This window comes from Carcharodon carcharias, chromosome 3 (genome assembly GCF_017639515.1).
Source record: "Carcharodon carcharias isolate sCarCar2 chromosome 3, sCarCar2.pri, whole genome shotgun sequence".
NCBI classification, from domain to species: Eukaryota; Metazoa; Chordata; class Chondrichthyes; order Lamniformes; family Lamnidae; genus Carcharodon; species Carcharodon carcharias.
The window spans coordinates 188,002,134-188,022,621 of record NC_054469.1 but is presented as its reverse complement, the minus strand read 5'-3'; the positions used below and the strand labels follow the sequence as shown (position 1 = coordinate 188,022,621).

General features: G+C 42.8%; 1 protein-coding gene across 1 annotated transcript in view; it reads right to left on the bottom strand.

The window, feature by feature from the left end:
- Positions 1-20,488, bottom strand: part of cap2 (cyclase associated actin cytoskeleton regulatory protein 2) — a 255,092-nt gene that overhangs the window by 53,083 nt on the left and 181,521 nt on the right. Inside the window, exon 7 of the mRNA XM_041185141.1 lies at positions 19,123-19,228. Coding sequence (XP_041041075.1) covers positions 19,123-19,228 — 106 coding nt within the window. The remainder of the gene's footprint in view (positions 1-19,122; positions 19,229-20,488) is intronic.

The following is a 20,488-nucleotide window of genomic DNA, read 5'->3' as shown; positions in this document are numbered from 1 at the left end:
ATTGGGTTGCCAACTCCGAATGGCCAGGAATCAATCGGATTCACCATTAATCTCCCAGTGGCTTTTAAAAGCAATGCGGGAGATTTTAAAAAGCAAAGGGTTCACTCTTACCTCTCCTTGCACCTGTCGCTAGGAAAAGAACAAGCAAGTTGATGACATGAACATAAATCCAGAGTGATAGTGTTAGGAATTTATACCTCCAAGGACTACATACTTCTTTAAAAACTGAAAGGCCATTGAATTATTTGGATACTCTCCTGAGTTTTTTTTAAAGGCTGCAAGTTCACTTCAGCCTGTGAGCAAGCTGCTTTTTCCAATAAATCACATTACTTCAGCTAGGTGACCAGCAAGACACTTGGTGAGATAAGTTATTTTGTTTACTTGAGTTGAAGTAAAAAAACTGCTGTTGTCAGGCTGTAGGTTCCTACTGATTGGCTGAAAACACCTCTGAAGTTCTGAACACACTGAAGTTCTCTCTGATCATTTTATTTTGAACTCAATGTGTACATGCACCTTGGGAGCAAACTGTGAAGGAAGACTCTCTCCCCCTCTCCCTCTGTTTCTCTCCCTCTTTCTACCTATATTGCCTGCAGTCCAGAGTGGCGTGTTCACCTTCAGCCAGAAAATGCTCATCTCAGTATTGAAAGCCAGCAAAGCTGCGACAATCAAGAGTTAATAAAGACAGTGTTTCACTGAAGATCCATCCAAAGAGACTTCCAAATAATTACTGTGGCCAGCGCTCTGTCAAATCGGTAAAGTCAAGACCTTTTCGAACTTCATCCTTTTTAAAAAAGTGTTTCCTTACATCAGCCTCTGCAGAGACCTTATTTGTCTTGTCCTTGTGTGTGCACGTGTCTGCGTGGGATATTTTAAAAAGAAATAAATTGTTACATTGCCAAATTATAAACTGTATATTAATCAGTTTTGCAACTTGCTTTAAAAAAAATGTCAGTTTCGTAATAAATCAATTATTCCGAGTTTATTGAAAGAAGTCTGGTTAAAGTCTCTTTTATCCTGGGTTTAGCAGTAGCGAAGATAAAACAACTGGCTATTTTGGTAAGGGAATTAAACATTTACACTTATGGTGCAACCTGCGGAGTAGTGGGGCTAGAGAAACTGCATACTCCTCCCATCCTGGTTGTCACATAGGTATAGATGGCTCATCCAGGGACTGAAATGTGGACAAGGGATGATTAGACACTGATTAATATTAATTGGTAAAGGATAAAAGGGTAGATACCAGGTTTCTTATACATTGGAAAACTAAAATAGCTTTGAAAGTTGCTATGACTTTTCTGGGAATAGAAAATGTAACAGTAGATTCTGTAAAATCCTTGACTAACTCTAAACTGAGAGAGTTAACAGATAAATTGAAGGCAGAAATAAAAGCAGGATCTCGTAAGGATGATATGATTAATTACCCAAAATTCAGACCTAAAAGGAGAGAGTCCAGGAGTTAGTGCATATCAGCTAGAGTTAGCTAAGATGCAGTTGCAAATGAAGCAGCTAGTGATAGTGAAAGGAGAGATGAAAAAACTCAAATTGGAGGAAAAAGAGCAAAGGAAATGAAAAAACTTGAACAGGGAAGAGCAGAAAAAGAAAATGAAAGAGCATTTAAGCAGTTAGAACTGGAATTTCAGGCAAGAGAGAAGGAACGAGAAAGAGAATACTAGCTTAAAAGGCTGACATTTTTTTTAAAAAGAGGCCTCAAATGCTGACAAAAGTTTTGATGATGGAAAAAACTACCTCCACACCAGAGGCCAGTGGGGAGATGTTTAAATTTGTATAAGCCCTTCCAAAGTTTGAGGAAAGGAATATAGAGGCATTTTCATTTTGTTTGAGAAAGTAGCTGGACAAATGGAGTGGCCAAAAGAAAACTGGAAAGTAGCTTAGTGGGCTGAGTTCATGAGATTTATGCATCACTTTTGGAAGAGGTTTCTATGGGTTATGATGCAGTAAAAAAAAACTATTCTTAGTGCTTTTGAGTTAGTCCCTGAGGCATATAGGCAGAAGTTCCAAAACATAAGGAAACAGCCTGGGTAGACATATATTGAATTTGAGAGGGTAAAGCAAAGCAATTTTGACCGTTGGATATGGGCATTAAAGGTAGGTGCCACATAGAAGCTCTTAGGGACATAATTCTCCTAGAAGAATTTAAAAATTCACTTTTTCCAGCAGTTAGGACCCATGTCAAAGACCGGAGGTTTACAACAGTTAGTCATGCAGCAGAGATGGCTGACGGTGAGCTGGTCCATAAATCCAAATCCTTTTTCCATTACCCCCACAAACCAGAGAAGGATAGAAAGAGGGAGGGTGAAAAGAAGGCAAGTAACCAGGGGAGGGAAGGGATAATTGGGAATGCCCCAGGAACTTATACTCTGACAGTAGAGGAACGTGCTGAGGGTGGAGGTAATATTCGAAGGCCTAAGTGTTTCCATTGTAATAAGTGGGACACCTTCATGCAGACTGTGGAAGTTGGGCGGGAAATCCATGGGGCTTATTGGGGTACATCAGGGTGATTCAGAAAGAAAGAGCCCCAACTGAAATTACAACAGACCAAGTTGTAGCATTAACTACAGCTGTGAGTCCGAGTGTGAACATTGCTGTTCAGGGGCGGTGACTAAGGTGCATGAGGGTTATAAAGAATTTTTGCAAGAGGAAAAGTAATCCCTTATCCCTCAAATGAGACAGCTAAACCTATAATTATATTAAAAAATACAGGAGCCACTCACCAAACACTTTTGCTAGAAAAAGGTATAACTTTTCCACCAGAGAGCGCATTGAAAGCCGAAATTTTAATAAATGTTATTGGCGGGGAGAATATACCCGGGTGCACTTGGAGTGTGACCAAACATCTGGGACAGTGACGATAGGGGTTGTCCAGAAGTTACCTGTAGACGGAGTTGACTCCTGGGAAATGATTTAGCCGGAGTGAAGGTAGCAGCTTCTCCCATAATTATGGAAAGCCCAAGTGAGGTTAAAGGTACGGAGCATTTACAGGAAAAGGTTCCTGAAATTTTTTCTTCATATGTGATGACCCAAGCAATGGTGTAAACAAAGTTCATTATCGGAAGTCAAAGTGGCACCATAGACACCTACTTGGTTAGCGGAAACTTTCTTTAAAGACTTGGATAAGCCAAAAAAGATGTTTAGCAAATCTTCTCTAATCGAGGCTCAACAAGCTGCTCCAGAGTTAAGTAAGATAGCACAATCAGCTCAAACTGAAGCTGGTGGAGTTCCAGCATGTTGTTATGTTAAAAAGGGGATTTTGATGAGGGAGTAGAGACCTCCACACAGACCTGCAGCTGAAGATTGGATGATCATCAGATAGTGGAACCACCCAAATATCGTAAAGAGAAAAAACAGATAGCACTTGACTGGACATGTAGGGATAAGGAAAACTCAGGCGTGTATAAACCGGCAGTCTTACTAGCCAAGTGCTCACAAGGACCTGGTGCAGTTTTGTAAAATATGCCGTATGTGCCAGATGGTGGGAAAACCACAACCTACAATCAAACCAGTACCCTTAATTTCTATACCAGTTTTTGGGGAACCATTTAGTAGGGTATTAGTAGACCTGCGTGGGACTGTTACCAAAAACAGAAGTGGTACACCAGTATATCCTTCCCATTATGGATATGACAACTCAATTTCCAGAGGCCATCCCTTTGAGAGCAATTACAGCTAAGGTAGTGGTACAGAAGTTAACCCAATTCTTTACTTGATATGGATTACTGATGGAGATCCAGTCAGATAAAGGTTCCAATTTTACAGCCTTGCCCTGGTGTATCCTGCCAGCAGACGCAGTGAGCCATTTAAATCTCTATTCAGTTTGGCAGGACCGTAATATCCCACCGGGCTGGAATGGCCGTAAAATCCTGGCCTATATCTAAAATCTTTGAAAACACAATGAGTAGTTTGGGTAGAGAACAGTAGTTTGGGTGCAAAACAGTTAAAGTCCACGGCATATCATCCACAGACACAGGGAGCTTTAGAGAGGTACTACTGAACTCTCAAAACAATTATTAAAGTATATTGTCATGAATATCCCCATGTTTGATACAAAGGACTGGACTGGACTTTATTTTATTTGCTACTCGAGACTCACTGAATGAATCTACCTGTTTTAGTCCTTCTGAATTAATTTATGGACAAAAGATAAGGGGTTCTCTGAAATTAATCAAAGAAAAATTTTTTAGGACAGAGAGGTGAATCCTAGATTATGTGTCCGTGTTCCAGGAGCAGTTCATGGGAGCCTGTAAAGTGGCTCAAGATAGCTTAACATTTCACAAATGCAAATGAAGAAATGGGCAGATAAGCAAGCTGAGACGCCAACATTTCAACCAGGGGAAGTGTTAGTGTTATTGCCTTTAAAGGAGGAACACCTTAAAGCACAATTCAGCAATCGGTAAAGTAAATAATTTGAGAGACACCCCAGATCATAGGAAAAATATTCAGCTGTGTCATATCAACAGGTTAAGATGATACCATCGTAAGGAGGAGGATAAGAAGGAGCAGGTATGTCAGGTAGTAAGGAAGTTGAGGACAAAAGAGACACTAAGAGTGAGGCAGAAGACTTAGACAGTTCACTAATTGAACCTTCTATTATCCAGTTAGCTAACACTGAAATATTAGGGCAGTTAGACACCGTATTCTCATATTTAGAGGTAGGACAAGAAGAAGATATATTGAGGTTAGTTATAGATTTTAAAGGAATCTGTAGGGATAAGCCAGGGTGTTCAACATTAGCCACACATGGTATGAATGTAGGGAAATCTTCTCCTTTAAAACAATATCCTTATCGGTTAAGCCCGAAGAAACAGGCTCGGGTAAAAGCAGAAATTCAATATATGTTGGAAAATCACCTAACTGAATCTAGTCAAAGCAATTGGAGTTCTCCTATAGTGTTAGTGCCTAAACCTGAAGGATCAACCAGATCCTACATAGATTACAGAAAGGTTAATGCAATATCAAAAACAGACTCCTACCCAATCCCTCTTTTAGAAGATTGTACTGACAAGATTGTCAGTACCACGTTCCTTACTAAGATAGATTTATTGAAAGGGTGCTGGCAAGTACTTTTAACATGGTGCGCTAAGTACATATTGGCTTTTGTCACACCAAATGCTATACCAATGCTGAGTAATGTCATTCAGGCTAAAAAATGCTCCAGCCCCTTTTCAAAGACTAATGAATCAAGTTATAACCAGTGTTCCTAACTGTGTGGTTTACATATGGACAATGTATTGATTTACAGCAACATTGGAAAGATAATTCAAAACAACTGGAAGCCCTATTTAAACAATTACAGTCAGCAGATCTCATCATAAACCTGGCCAAGAGTGAGTTTGCAAAAGTGCAAGTAACTTATCTTGGGCATATCGTAGGGTAAGGACAGTGTGTTGCCAAGTGAAAGTACAGGATTTGGTAGAATTTCCTGCCCCTAAAACTAAATGAGAAATCATGAGATTTTTGGGGGTGTGCAGCTTCTATCATAAGTTTTTGCCAAACGTTAGCATAATAGCTGCTTCACTAACAGATTTATTGCAAAAGGCGGCAAATGTAGTATGGTCAAGAGATGAGACTGGCCCGTCTCCCGTGCATCCGCCCTCACACCTTCTTCTCCCTCCCAGAGACATGATAGGGTTCCCCTTGTCCTCACTTATCACCCCACCAGCCTCCGCATTCAAAGGATCATCCTCTGCCATTTCCACCAACACCAGCATGATGCCACAACCAAACACATCTTCCCTTCACCCCCCTAGTGGCATTCCGCAGGTCCATTCCTCCATCACCCCCTACACCTCCCATGGCACCTTCCCATGCAACCGCAGAAGGTGCAACACCTGCCTCTTTACTTCCCCTCTCCTCACTGTCCAAGGGTCCAAACACTCCTTTCAAGTGATGCAGCATTTCACTTGCACTTCCCTCAATTTAGTCTACTGCATTCGTTGATCCCAATGCGGTTTCCTCTACATTGGAGAGACCAAACGCAGACTGGGTGACCGCTTTGCAGATCACCTTTGGTCTGTCCGCAAGCATTACCCAGACCTCCCTGTCACTTGCCATTTCAACACTCCACCCTGGTCTCATGCCCACATGTCCATCCTTGGCTTGCTGCATTGTTCCAGTGAAGCTCAACGCAAACTGGAGGAATAGCACCTCATCTTCCGACTAGGCACTTTACAGCCTTCTGGGCTGAATATTGAGTTCAACAATTTTAGATCATGAACTCTCTCCTCCATCCCCAACCCCTTTCCGTTTATCCCCCCCCTTTTTTTCAATAACGTATATAGATTTTTCTTTTCCCACCTATTTCCATTATTTTTAAATGTATTTCCATCCCTTGTTTTATCTCTCCCTTTTAGCCTTTTTTGATTCCTTCACTCCACCCCACCCCCACTATGGCTATCTGTACCTTGCTTGTCCTGCTTTCTACCCTTAATTAGCACATTCCTTAGATAATATCACCACCTTCAACACCTCTTTGTCCTTTTGTCTGTGACATCTTTTGGTTATCTCCACCTATCATTGGCCCTCTATCCAGCTCTACTTGTCCCAACACCACTCCCGCCCCCACTTTAAACCAGCTTATATTTCACCTCTCTTCTATTTTTACTTAGTTCTGTTGAAGGGTCATCAGACTCGAAACGTTAACTGTGCTCCTCTCCGCTGATGCTGCCAGACCTGCTGAGTTTCTCCAGGTATTTTTGTTTCTGTTTTGGATTTCCAGCATCCGCAGTTTTTTTGCTTTTATCATTTGCATTGAAAGCTGGTGAAGCTGCAACAAGCAAGAGTTAATAAAGAGTGTTTCACTGAAGATCCATCTGAAGAAACTTCCAGATAATTACTGTGACCAGCGCTCTGTCAGATTGACAGAGTCAGGACCATTTTGAACTTTATCCTATATTTTAAAAAGTGTTCCCTTACACCAACCTCTGCAGAGACCTTATTTGTCTTGTCCTTTGTTTTGTATGCATATGCGTGTCTGTGGATTTTTTTAAAAAAAGGGGTAACTAGTTATATTTTCAGATTACAAATTTTATGTTAACCAGTTTTGGAACTTTTTTTTTGAAAAAAGGTTTTGTTTCAGAATAAATCAATTATTCCGAGTTTATTAAAAGAAGCCTGGTTAAAGTCTCCTTTATTCTGGGTCTAGCAGTAGCGAAGGTAAATAATTGGCCATTTTGGTGAGTGAATTACACATTTATACTTATGGTGCGACTTGTGGAATAGTAGTGCAAGAGAATCTGCGCACTCCTCCCATCCTGGTCCTACCAATAGAATTGTCTCCCTACATTACCTTGGGAAAGGTATACATTTCTAAAGCTATATAATTCACCTCACTCGGTCCTTAGAAAATCTCAGATCAGTAAACGTGACCAAGATTCAAGGTTGCACAGCGGCATTGAGCTCACCAACAATACCCAGGCCAGGCCGACACGGCAAGCCACAGTTCTGAGCTGCCTTTGTGCTGTCCTCAGGTTGTGACGCGTCCCTTGGAGCTGTTTGTGTGCTGAACACTTCCGGGTTCTGCAAATGGTGTTAGGGTGGAGTGCGGGGGAATCATGTGGTTTGTGCCATAAGCATGGATGCAAAATTAAAATAGGTAAATATCGACAGTTCATACACATCTCAATTCAAGTGCATCTGTTGGAGGTGAGACAGACAGATAGAGCAGTCTGTATCCAGAGGTCTGTCTGCCAGTTAAAGGCACTGGTTTAATTATTCATATCACTGAACTGGGAGGACTTTTGTGAAGTTTAGCACCCCATGAATTGCAGCTGTTTGCCAAATTTAGTACATTATTAACTCAGTCAACGCAGTATAAGTGCTGTTTTGTTTGTTTTCTTCTGTTCTTGGGGCCTTGAACACAGCTCGTGTTGGAAGCCAGAATTAAATATATAAAGTCCCCAAGGTGGTTGTTGTGGGGGAGAGAAAGGAGAAACCACAAAGTGAAATAAATGTCAAAAAACTGAATTTGAGTGAGGGGCCAAGGGAAGTGGGGTGAGGTGGTGAGGTGGATGAGAAATTGGGCCAGTGAAGGAATTCGCCCGCTCGCGGCACACTTCTGGCTTTCTGTGACATCATTTCCGCCGATGTCTCTTGGAATATGTCCAACCCTACCCCAGTGTGGAGCCTTGCCTGTCAGGAGCAGGCATCAGGGAATCACAGGCTCGGTCGGTATCCCTTAGCATTCAAAGGGACAGAAAGTCAAGCCATTCATGTCCTCAATTTCCCTCTTAAGCTTTCCCAATGGGAATAAACATTCTTCCTTCCCCAGCACCCAATTCCTCAACAGCAGGCTGGGATGTCTGGTCCATGGTCATTTAAGTGGCGAAAACGAAAAAGAAAATTAAAATATATGGTGTCTTTCATAATCTCAGGACATCCCAAACTGCTTTACAACCAATGGAGTACTTTTGAAGTGCAGTCACTGTTATAGGAAACAAGGCAATAAATTTGTGCGCATCAAGTTCCCACAAACAGCAATGTGATAATGACCAGATCATTTGTTTTTGTGATCTTGATTGAGGGATAAATATTGGCCAAGATGCAGGGCAGAGATAACGTGGTCATCTTCAAAATAGTGCCATGGGATCATTTAGGTAGCCAGTGGCTCAGTTTAAAACTGCATCCAAAAGACAGTGGGTGAAATTGTCCCAGATTTGCACTAAGTGCGGTAGCAGACAGGTAAAATGACGTTTTATCCGCCAGCCGCAATGGCAGTTTCTCATGCCGTACCGTCCCAATCCCGCCCCATTAATTATGCATTCCCAGGAAACGCAATGTTTCCATTGTGGGTAGGCTCCAATTTGCTGCCACATCATCACGCGCCACTTCAACATGCTGGGCGCCACATTTAAAGTACAGCTGGGCGCACACCTCTCAGTGCTTCCAGCCCAGGGCTGCGGCAAAGAAGATATGGTCCTGAAAGGCAAGAAGACTGCAGTCCTCAGGTTGTGATGCGTCCCTTGGAGCACATTTTGGACATTGTGGAGGCCCGCCGTGGTGTCCTCTACCCCAGCTCTGGCTGCAGAGGGGCAGCAACATTACCACATTACCACTCCAGCTTGGTAGGCGATGGCAGTGGAGATCAGTGCCAATGCTGCACAGAAGAGGTTAGCCTTCCAATTCAGATATAGGAGGAACTATCTCATCCAGGCCGCCAGGGTAAGGCAACCACCTCATCACTCTAAACTCACACACTCACAAGCCCAGCACACATTCACTGGCATCTCACTCACTGCCAGCACAAGGGACATCACCACTCACTCTTTCACACACCCTCACATCTCCATCTGGCCTCATCTGCCCTGGAGACTTCCTCCTCAACCCTTAGCACCTTCAGGGCACTTGTACAGACCAACTTGTGCCCCCACCCACATCCTGGGATACCCTCTTCCTCAGTACAGCCCTCACCCTGCAGCTTCTTCCCTTGCCTGACGCCACTTCTCCCCTTTCCCCAAGCAAGCCCTAGGCCTACATGTATGCAAAGCCACCCCCACCTAATGGCTGGTCCGGTAGGTAGAGACCTGCTCATGAGCCCCCTAAAAGTGCTGTGATGTTGTCTGTGAAGCCTGGCACTGATGACTGCGAATACTACCCAAAGCAAGGTAAGCAAACAAACCTTTAAGTCCCAAACGAAGTGCAACTTGCCAAGTGCATGTCACTTGTGTGCAGTTGTGAAACACATAGGTGTGCAATCACACGGATGTGGGCGGCGGAGGTGGTGGGGATGAATCTGGCAGGCTAGCCTTATAATGACATGCAGCTGTATTACAATGAGGTTCCTGATGTCCGATGGCGGGAAACGCGGCCCATCAACGGACTGAGAGGACGATCACAAACTGGTTCCACGACGTTGTGAAACTGATTTTTGGCCTTCTTGCCATATTGCCCGCCCACACCGCCGATCACGTCCGACGCCAGCGGGCACAAACAATTTTGCCCAGTGTCTCCGAGCAGGCAGCACCTTCACCTTACTGCACTGGAATGTCGGCCTGGATCTTTGTGTTCTACCCCCTGGAGTGGGACTTAAAACCACAACCTTCTGATTGAGAAGGCAAGAGTGCTGTCCTTGAGCCATGGCAGACTATCGTTAGGCCCTGCTGTTCCAGTGAAATCCTGCCAACCCCGGTGCCAGTGGAAGGAGAGCTGTAGAATGTACTAGGGCAGCAGATGAAACCTTCTGAATATCAACCCTGGGACCTGTGGGTTATTATAATTTAATGCACAAACACAGTGCTTTACCAGCACAACCAAGGTGAATGATTCAAGTCGCTGCCAACACACTGACATTTATCACCCACAGCATGAGTAGATGATTTCTCACTTGTGGATCATGTTCCCAGTAAACAACTCTCAATTCTGAAAATGAGCAGGACAACTCATGCTGCTAAGCTTAGGTTTTAGCAGGGATGCGGCATATGTAACTGGAACTTAACAAGCTTAACTTCATGGCTGTGAACACCCTCCTTCCTCACAAGTTCAACTTGAAAGAACATTCACAGGAGTACTTTGGCAAAGAGTAAAGACTCATGTATACTTCATTTTACTTTTACATAATTTGATCAAAATCTTTCCTCCTAGTATAACCTGGCAGGGAATGAATTAAGCAAGGATAATACCATATAATTCAAAGTGTAAATAAAAGCAAAATATTGCGGATGCTGGAAATCTGAAATAAAAACAGAAACTCAGCAAGTCCGGCAGCATCTGTGGAAAGAGAAACTAACATTTTGAGTTCAACATGACTCTTCTTCAGAACTGAAGAAAGATAGAAGTGTAGTGGGTTTTATGTCTTAAAGGGGGGAGGGAAAGGAAGAACAAAAGGGAAGATCTGGGATATGGTAGAGGGCAGGAGAGATTGACATAACATGAAAACTAAGAAATAGAAGGAGTAGGCCATTTGGTCCCTCAAGCCTGCCCCGCCATTCAATAAGATCATGGCTGTTCTGCCCCGGGCCTCAACTCCTCTTTTGTGCCAGCTCTTCATAACCCTCAACTCCCCGATGTTTTAAAAATCTATCTACCCCCCTCTTTAAATACTTTCAGTGATCTAGCCTCCACAACTCTGTGGGGTACAGAATTCCAGACATTCACTACCCTTTTGGGAGAAGAAATTCCTTCTCATCTCAGTTTTAAATGAGTGTCCCCTTATTCTGTAACTATGTCCCCGAGTTCAAGATTCCCCCACTAGTGGAAACATCTTCTCAAAATCTACCCTGTCAAGCCCCCTCGGAATTTTGCACATTTCAATTAGATCACTCCTCATTCTTCTAAACTCTAATCAATAAAGGCCTAACCTGTTTAGCCGTTCTTGATAAGTCAACCCCTTCATCCAGGAGTCAGCCTAGTGAATCTCTTTTGGACTGCCTCCAATGCCAGTATATCCTTTCTTAAATACAGGGACCAAAACTGTACACAGTACTCCAGATGCATCCTCACCAACACCTTGTACAGTTGTAACAACACTTACTTTTTTTTAACTCCAACCCCCTGGCAATACAGGCCAAAATTCCATTTGCCTTCTTAATCACTTGCTGCACCTGCATGCTAACATTTTGTGTTTCATGCACAAGAACACCAGATCCCTCTGTGCCTCACTTTTTTGGAGTCTCTCTCCATTTAAATAATAGTCTGCCTTTTGATTTTTCCTACCAAAGTACATGACCTCACATTTCCCTTCATTAAACTCCATCTGCCAAGTTCTTGCCCACTCACTCAGCCTGTCTATAACCGCTTACAGATTCCTTATGTCCTCATCACAACATGCCCTCCCAGCTATTTTTGTATCGTCAGCAAATCTGGATACATTACACTCTGCCCCCTCCTCCAAGTCATTAATATAGACAGTAAATAATTGAGGCCCTAGGACTGATCCTTGTGGCACACCACTAGTTACGTCTTTCCAACCTGAAAAAGGCCCATTAATCCCGACTCTGTCTTCTGTGTATTAACCAATCCTCAATCTATGCTAATACATTACCCCCTATACCGTGAGCACCTACCTTGTGCAATAACCTTTTATGTGACACCTTATTGAATGCCTTCTGGAAATCCAAATATACAACTTCTATTGGTTCCCCTTTATCAACTCTGCTTGTTATATCCTCAAAGAACTCTAGCAAATTTGTCAAACATTGTATCCCTTTCACAAAACCATGTTGACTCTGTTCGATTTTGTTAAGCTTTTCTAAACATCCTGCTATTTCTTCCTTAATAATGGACTCAAGCATTTTCCCAAGACAGATGTTAGGCTGACTGGCCTATAGTTTCCTGCTTTTTGTCTCCCTCCATTCTTGAACAGGGATGTCCCAATCCGCTGGGACCCTCCCGGAATCCACTGAGTTCTGGAATATTTTGGCCAATGCCTCCACCATTTCTGCAGCCATTTCCTTTAAAACCGTTGGATGCAGGCCATTGAGTCCTGGCGACTTCTCTGCCTTTAGTCCCAATAGTTGTCAAATACTTTGTCCCTCGTGATAGAGACCCTTACAAGATCTTTCCTCCCATTAGCTCCTTGCTTATCTGATACCTTTGGGATGTTTATAGTGTCCTCCACTGTGAAGACCTATGCAAAATATTGGTTTAAATTATCTGCCATTTCCCTCCTCCCTCTTATCAATTCTCCAATCGCATCCTCCAAGGGTCCCGCGCTCACTTTAGCCACTCTTTCTTTTTATATACCCGTAGAAGCTCTTGCTGTTTGTTTTTATACTTCTTGCCAATTTAATTTCATAATCAGTTTTCTTCCTCTTTATTAGCTTTTTAGTCATCTGCTGCTGGCTCCTAAAAAATTCCCAATCCTCTGGCCTACCACTAGTTTTCGCCACTTTGTACGTCTTAGTTTTTGATTGGATACTTTCCTTGACCACCTTTGTTAATCACAGGTGGTTCATCCTTCTCATCGAGTCCTTCTTTTTGACTGGGATAAATTTTTGCTTAGCATTATGAAATATCTGCTTACGTGTCTTCCCCTTAGTCTATTTTCCCAGCCTGCTTTAGACAAATCTTTCTTCATACCTCTGTAATTGCCCTATTTAAGTTGAGGACACTGGTTTGAGACCAGATCTACTTGCCCTCAAACTGAATTTGAAATTCTATCGTGTTGTGATCGCTACTCCCTAGAGGATCCTTAACTATGATATCTCTTATTAAACCACCTCATTACACATTACTAGATCTAAAATAGCCTGTTCCCGGGTAGGTTCTGCATTGTGCTGCTCTAAGAAACAAATCGCAAATTCGTCTTCCATGTTACCCCTGCCAATCGGACTTGTCCTGTCAATATGCAGATTAAAATCACCCACAACAATTGTAGCACTCTTCTTACACGCCGCCATTATTTCCCGTTTTATACTTTGTCCTACAGTGAGGCAACTCTTCGGGGGCCTATAGACAACTCCCACCCGTGATTTCTTCCCTTTGCTATTCCTTATTTCCACCCAAACTGATTCCACATCATGATCTATTGCACCTATATCACTACTCACCGCCACACTGATACCTTCCTTTATTAACAAAGCTACCCCACCTCCTTTTCCTATTTGTCTATTTTTCCGGAACATGGAATACCTTTGAATATTGAGTTCCCAATCTTGGTCACCCTGTGACCACATCTCTGTAATAGCTATCAAGTCACATTCATATATTTCTATTTGTGCCGTCAACTCATCAATCTTGCTACAAGTGCTGCGTGCATTCAGATAAAGAGCCTTAAACTTTGAATTTTTACCATTATTACTCATTCTGGTTCTGACTTCTGCTGCACTCTTCTGCTTATATTTTCTGCCCCTTCCTGTAACACTGATTATCGCTCGCCTCTTCACTCTGTCTCTGCACTGCACCTCTGCTCTCTTGTTTCTTTTTGATTTTTTAAACTTCTCTTCAATTGAACCTTCCCCCCACTAATTAGTTTAAAGTCCTATCTAATTAAATGACAAAGATGTCATGGAAGGCAAAGGGAGTGGTAACGGTTCTAGGAAAGAAACAAAGCATTTGTCCAGAGTGAGTGTGAATAGCACAATAATGAACAGCTCTGCCCAAACATGGACAAGAATTTTTTCCCTGTCCAGTGGCGGTCGGTGTTGGGGGTGGGGGGCAAGCGCGCGTGGGTGCACAGCCGTCTTTTTACTTGGGTGGGCCAATTAAGGCCTGTCCAGCGTGACACGTGCACCTGGTGACGCTGAATGCTCCCTGTGTGGGCGGTGGAGGAGGCTGAGTCGGGGCCTGTGCTCTTTCGCGCATGCACGTGAAAGAGCACAGACATCTCCCTGAGGCACAATTTTTAAGATGTACCCTCATGTGACAGTGTCACATGAGCTGGGACATGTCAATGAACTTTAATAAGAACTTTTATTCAATTTATAAATGCTTCATGAAGCCTCATCCTGCCTGTGGAAGAGGTTTCATGATAAATGCGAAGGCCGCCTGGGCTCTTTGCCTGCCCGCCAACCTTAAGGTTGGACGGGCAGCTCTGTTGATTATTTTAATTAGTTTTTAAATGGTCTTAATAGGCCTTTGACTGTTTGGCTGGTGCACAGCCGACTCCAGTGTGCGCCCACCGAACTGAAGATCGGAATGACGCGCGGTGTCAGGACGCACACCCAATGTCACAAAGGGTCATTTTGCGAGTTGGCGAGCAAGGCCCACCCCCGTACGACGACCCAAAGATTCTGGCCATGAAAAACAAGGTTCATACCAGCACATGTCAAAAATAAATTAAAATGGGGCTCGGAGTTCATGGTCGAACATTGTTGAAATTAACGTCAAGTCCAGGGGCTTAATCAGGAGATGAGGTGCTGCTCCTCAAGCTTGCACTGAGCTTCACTGGAACACTGCAGAAGACCGAGGACTCTGATTCTCGAAGGAACCCAGTACACTTGGTATCAACTGGTTGACTTATTTAACTCTTCCCCCCTCCCTGATCCTCCACATTCTCCTTCAGCCAGAATCATGGATAGTTTCCACAGTGAATTTCTTCCTGGCTACAGATCGTCAGAATAGTATCTCTGCTGACGGTCAATCAACTGACCTCCTACTGCACACTGCCCCACACAGTAAAGAGACCAAGAACTGGGCTAATACACACCAGCTGATGCAGAAGAATAAAGCACTGCAAGGTTTGAACTTGCAAGGTTTAGAAACTGCAGTGTGTGATATTCTGATATGCAAGTCGCTTGAAATGTCTGACATTACTTAGTCCACTATTATAACAAAACTGCTAACTTGGGAGGGAGGGGACATAATTGTGATACCTATAGGTGTAATTATCTTATTGTAAATAGTATCCTGGTCAATAATCAAGAATAATTGTAAAAATTCTTCAATAATAACACAATTTTGTTTTATCTGAAACAAAAACAGAAACAGAAATACCTGGAAAAACTCAGCAGGTCTGACAGCATCGGCGGAGAAGAGCACAGTTGACGTTTCGAGTCCTCATGACCCTTCAACAGAACTAAGTAAAAATAGGAAAGGGGTGAAATATAAGCTGGTTTAAGGTGTGGGGGGGGGGGGGGGGGGGGGGGAGGTGTTGTTGGGACAAGCGGCCAGTGATAGGAGGAGATAACCAAAAGATGTCACAAACAAAAGAACAAAGAGGTGTTGAAGGTGGTGATATTATCTAAAGGAATGTGCTAATTAAGAGTAGAGATCAAGACAAGCAAGATACAGATAGCTCTAGTGGGGGTGGGGTGAAATAATACTAAAAGGGCATAAAAGGTAGAGATAAACAAAGAGCAATGTGCTCTTCTCCGCCGATGCTGCCAGACCTGCTGAGTTTTTCCAGGTATTTCTATTTCTGTTTCTGTTTTTGTTTTGGATTTCCAGCATCCGCAGTTTTTTGTTTTATCTCTTTGTTTTATCTGCATTTAAGCACAGACAAAGAATTGCTGAGCGGCAGCCTTTACATAGAGCTAGGTGTCAGCCTTAGCTCAGCAGGTAGCACATATGTCTCAGACAAAAATTGTAGCATCAAATCTCACTAGGGTTGCCAACTGTGGTTAAATGAAGGCTTCTGAAGGTTTCATCACATGACTTGCTCTTGCACTCCAGCCATTAGTCAGCCAATACATCCATCCTTCTGACATATTGCCTTCCTATGCCAATTGGAAAGTAAAAAGACTCATTACACAATTGGACGATGCTTGGCTGTCAGCCAAACAGCCTTTGCCCCTCGAATGAAATGTTCAAAGATAATGACAAACAAACTCAATCTTTTTTGATGACCTGATGGTTTTTCTGCAGGTGGAATAATTCAGGCTGAAACTCCAGCACTGTCAGAGATGCTGTTTTTAGGATGAGACATTAAACCTTCTCAGGTAAACGTTAGAGATCCTAATCACTATTTTGGAGAATGGCAGGGGAGTTCTACCCAATGTCCTGGCCAAAATTCATCCCTCAACCAACAGCCTATCCAATCATTATCACATTGCTGCTTGCTGGACCTTGCAGTGCACAAATTGGCTGCCACGTTTCCTACAGCACAACTTTAAATGTGCTTAATTGGCTTTAAGGCATTTTGGGATGTCTCAAGGTAGTGAAAGGTGCTAAATTAAAACAGGTTTCTTCCTTGGCTGCACTAGGCCAAGAAACAGCAGTCCTTGCAAATACGGTCCACCAACAATCCCAATTTGGCTTCCTTTGGGGAACTTTTTCTCTTCACAATGACAACTCATCCCTGGCATTTCATCCCTGGCATTTCGCCCTTTGTTATCATACAGCTTGAAATTTAAAATGGCGGCTCATTTTTTGGAAGGAGGGGCCAGGGGAAGTGAAAGATTTAGGTTTTGCCCAATAATTTGCAGTATTTTCACTGACATCATTAAAATGAAAAACAAAACCATGTCCCATTTCTTCTTTTGCAACAATGGTTACTTTTCACTCCTACAACGAATGAGGGGGTCACACTCCATGGGTGGAATTTTCCGGCCCCTCCAGCCAGCGGGATCTTCCAGTCCGCCAAAGTCAACGGAGTCTTGAACGGCTCACCACATTTTCCAGCCACACCTCCATCGCAAGGGGGCCATGAAATTCCAACCCATGTTGTAAAAATGATTTCTAAGGTGCAAATACTCCAAACATTAGTTAAATAACTGTCTGGTTCTAATTCCACCCACTAGAGAACTACATTGATCTGCCATTTAAATTAAGATCTCCTCTTGTATGTAGTCTTTCACTCCCCAGAGCTTTGCCTTTTAATTAAATGGAGTCATGTTTCAAAGAGCAGACTGATGGCTAATTCAATAATCCACAGGCTTTGAGCGTTGGTTGGGAGTTGAATATTGGAATTTACCGAGTCCTTGTCTGATCTACAAGGGGTAATTCAAATAACTCAGTTGGTAGCACTTCATCTCTGAGTCAAAAGGCTGCGAGTTGAATTCCCATTCCAGAAAAGTGAGTACAAAAATCTAGGCTGGCATTCTCATGCAATACTTGTGCTTCAGTGCAGGAAATTCAGTCTTTTGGACGCGATGTTAAACCAAGGCCCTGTCGGCTGAATGAAAAAGATTCCATGGCACTATTCTGAAGAAGAGCAATGAAGTTCTTTCTGGTGTCCTGGCCATATATTTATCTCATGTCCATCACTAAAATGGATTATTTGGTCATTGTCAAATTATTGTTTGAAGGACCTTGAGTGTTCAAAAATGGCTGCCACATATCATACATTCCAACATACAAATTAGGAGCAGGGGTAGGCCACTCGGCCCCTTGAGCCTGCTCTGCCATTCAGTAAGGTCATAGCTGATCTGACTGTAACCTCCACTCCACATTTCTGCCTACCCCTGATAACCTTTCACCCCCTTGTTTATCAAGAATCTATCTAGCTCTGCCTTAAAAATATTCAAGCTCTCTGCTTCCACCAGCTTTTCAGGAAGAGAATTCCAAGGACTCATGACCCTCAGGAAAAAATTTCTCCTCATCTGTCTTAAATGAGCGACCCCTTATTTTTAAACAGTGACCCCTAGTTCTAGATTCTCCCACACAAGGAACCATCCTCTCCACATCTACTCTGTCAAGATCCTCAGGATCTTAAAAGCTTCAATCAAATTGTCTCTTACTCTTCTAAACCCCAGTGGATACAAGCCTAACCTGTCCAAACTTTCCTCATAAGACAACCTGTCCATTTCTGGTATTAGTCTAGTAAACTTTCTCTGAACTGCTTCTAACATATTTACATCCTTCCTTAAATAAGAAGACCAGAACAGTACACAATACTCCAGATGTGGTCTCACCAGTACTTCCCTGCTTTGTAATCAATTCTGCTCACAATAAATGATAACATTCTATTAGCTTTCCTAATTACTTGCTGTACCTGCATACTAGCCTTTCGTGATTCATGCACTAGGACACCCAGATCCCTCTGAATTTCAAGGCTCTGCAACCTCTCACCATTTAGATAATCAGCTTCTTTTTTATTCTTCCTGCCACATTTGCCCACATTATACTTCATTTGCCAGATCTTTGCCCAATCAGTTAACCTATCTACGTCACTTTGTAGCCTCCTTACATTCTCTTCACACCTTGCTTTCCTACCTATCTTTGTGTCGTCAGCAAATTTAGCAGCCATACCTATGGTGCCTTCTTCCAAGTCATTTATATAAATTGTGAAAGGTTGAGGCCCCAGCACTGATCCCTGTGGCACACCATTCGTTACAACCCACCAACCAGAAAAAGACCGATTTATGGCTACCCTCTGTTTCCTGTAAACTAATGAATCTTCTATCCACGCCAATATGTTACCCCCTACACCATGAATTTTTATTTTCTGCAATAACCTTTGATGATCACAGTTCAAAAATACTTCACCAGCTGTGAAACACTTTGGGATGTCTTGTGGTTATGAAAAGTGCCATAGAAATACAAGTGGACCATTTTTTTCCCTGTGTATATTCAGATACTGAATACAAAGAGTGCAGAATGTGGAATTCTTTGCCGCAGAATGCCATTGAAACGTGGAAGTTTAATAGGGATTTAGGTTGTTGCTTAAAAAGAAATAATCATGTTAAAGCGGAAGAGTAGAATTAGACTACGTGTCTCATGTGGAAAAAGAATCAGCATAAATTTAATCCATTAAGTTATGTAAATGCTGCATGAAGCTGAATGGATACTTACAGCCTTGTTCCACAAGAGCCCAGTGGTGTGGTACTCCTTGATGTAGGCCTGAAGCTCTGTCCAAATACTGAGGAATGATTTGACCCATTCTACATGTCTCTTGTCACTGCAGGTGAATAAAGATTTAAAAGAACATCAACACCAAACAACATTGAGATTCACTCGTTGCAAAGCTACTTATCATGAAACTGCAGCAGTTAGTTTCACTTTTCACACTAAACAAAACATCTAAACCATCCCAGATAATGAGACTAATGTTCAAATTCCTGGCACAGGAAGATGTTTCAACAGCATAATCATGTTGGAGGTGCACTTCAATGGGGGAAAAAGAAAGCTATTTTTCTTCAGAATGGCCCTGATCCTGAATCAATCACATTCAAGCACAGTGCAGGCACTTTCAGAAGGGCAGGGAAATATTTGGAAGAGAAAGATTAGCCAGGGGGAAAAAATGGCAAGATAAGCTGGATGTGTTGGATGCTTATGCAAGCAAAAGCAGAACGGATTTTTCCAACAGGGCAGTACAGCATGTATACTGATGGAGTACTTTCTGTGGGGCTGTAGGTTGTGGAATCCTGGGCCTCCATACCATGGGATATCATATCTTTGTACCACAGACCACTGCCAAAAGAAAAACAGTGATAGTGGGGCAGGGATGGATGGGATGTGGGGCAAGTGTTGGTACACCTCAATTCCCAAGAACAAAGCATTTTTTCCTTTTCAATGGTAATCTCTTCGCAATGGAAGTAAGATGGCAGTGGACAGAAGAAGTACAAGGACAGAAAGCAGAACAGCACAAAGGAATAAAGAGGGAAGAGAGGAAAATACAAGCGTTGTAGGCCTGAGAGGGGCTGGTTAACTGGACCACACAGACCGTTGCAGTTATTGGCTCCATGGATCTTGCCTGTTTGTTGATAACAGCTATTTGCGGGTAGCTAAAATATTGAGGCCAATAATTTCAGCTCTCATGGCCTAGAAGATTTTTTTGCAGCTTGGAAGCCTGGAGTCGTATGCAGTGTGCTATGACCTTGGTTAGAATATTGCTCTTTCACCTCTGGGACCCAGGACTGATTTAGTAATGTCTGTTACTGGTGGGGAACCTTAACCTCTATTTCTCCCCCCGCCACCCCCACCACCTAACTCCATGCATATCAAGGAAACAGAGGTATATAGTTCAGGATTTTCCCTCCATGGATTGGATGGAATGGTTCCTACTTGCTCATAGCTATGAGGGACCAAAGTAAGCAGAGTTTGGAAAGATTTAGTCTGGTTTCTGAAGGCCATAGGCATTACTCTGGTGCAGGTTGGGGTGGAATGGATATATTTGTTTTTGAGGCTATGCACCCATACTCACCTAACGCACCAAGAT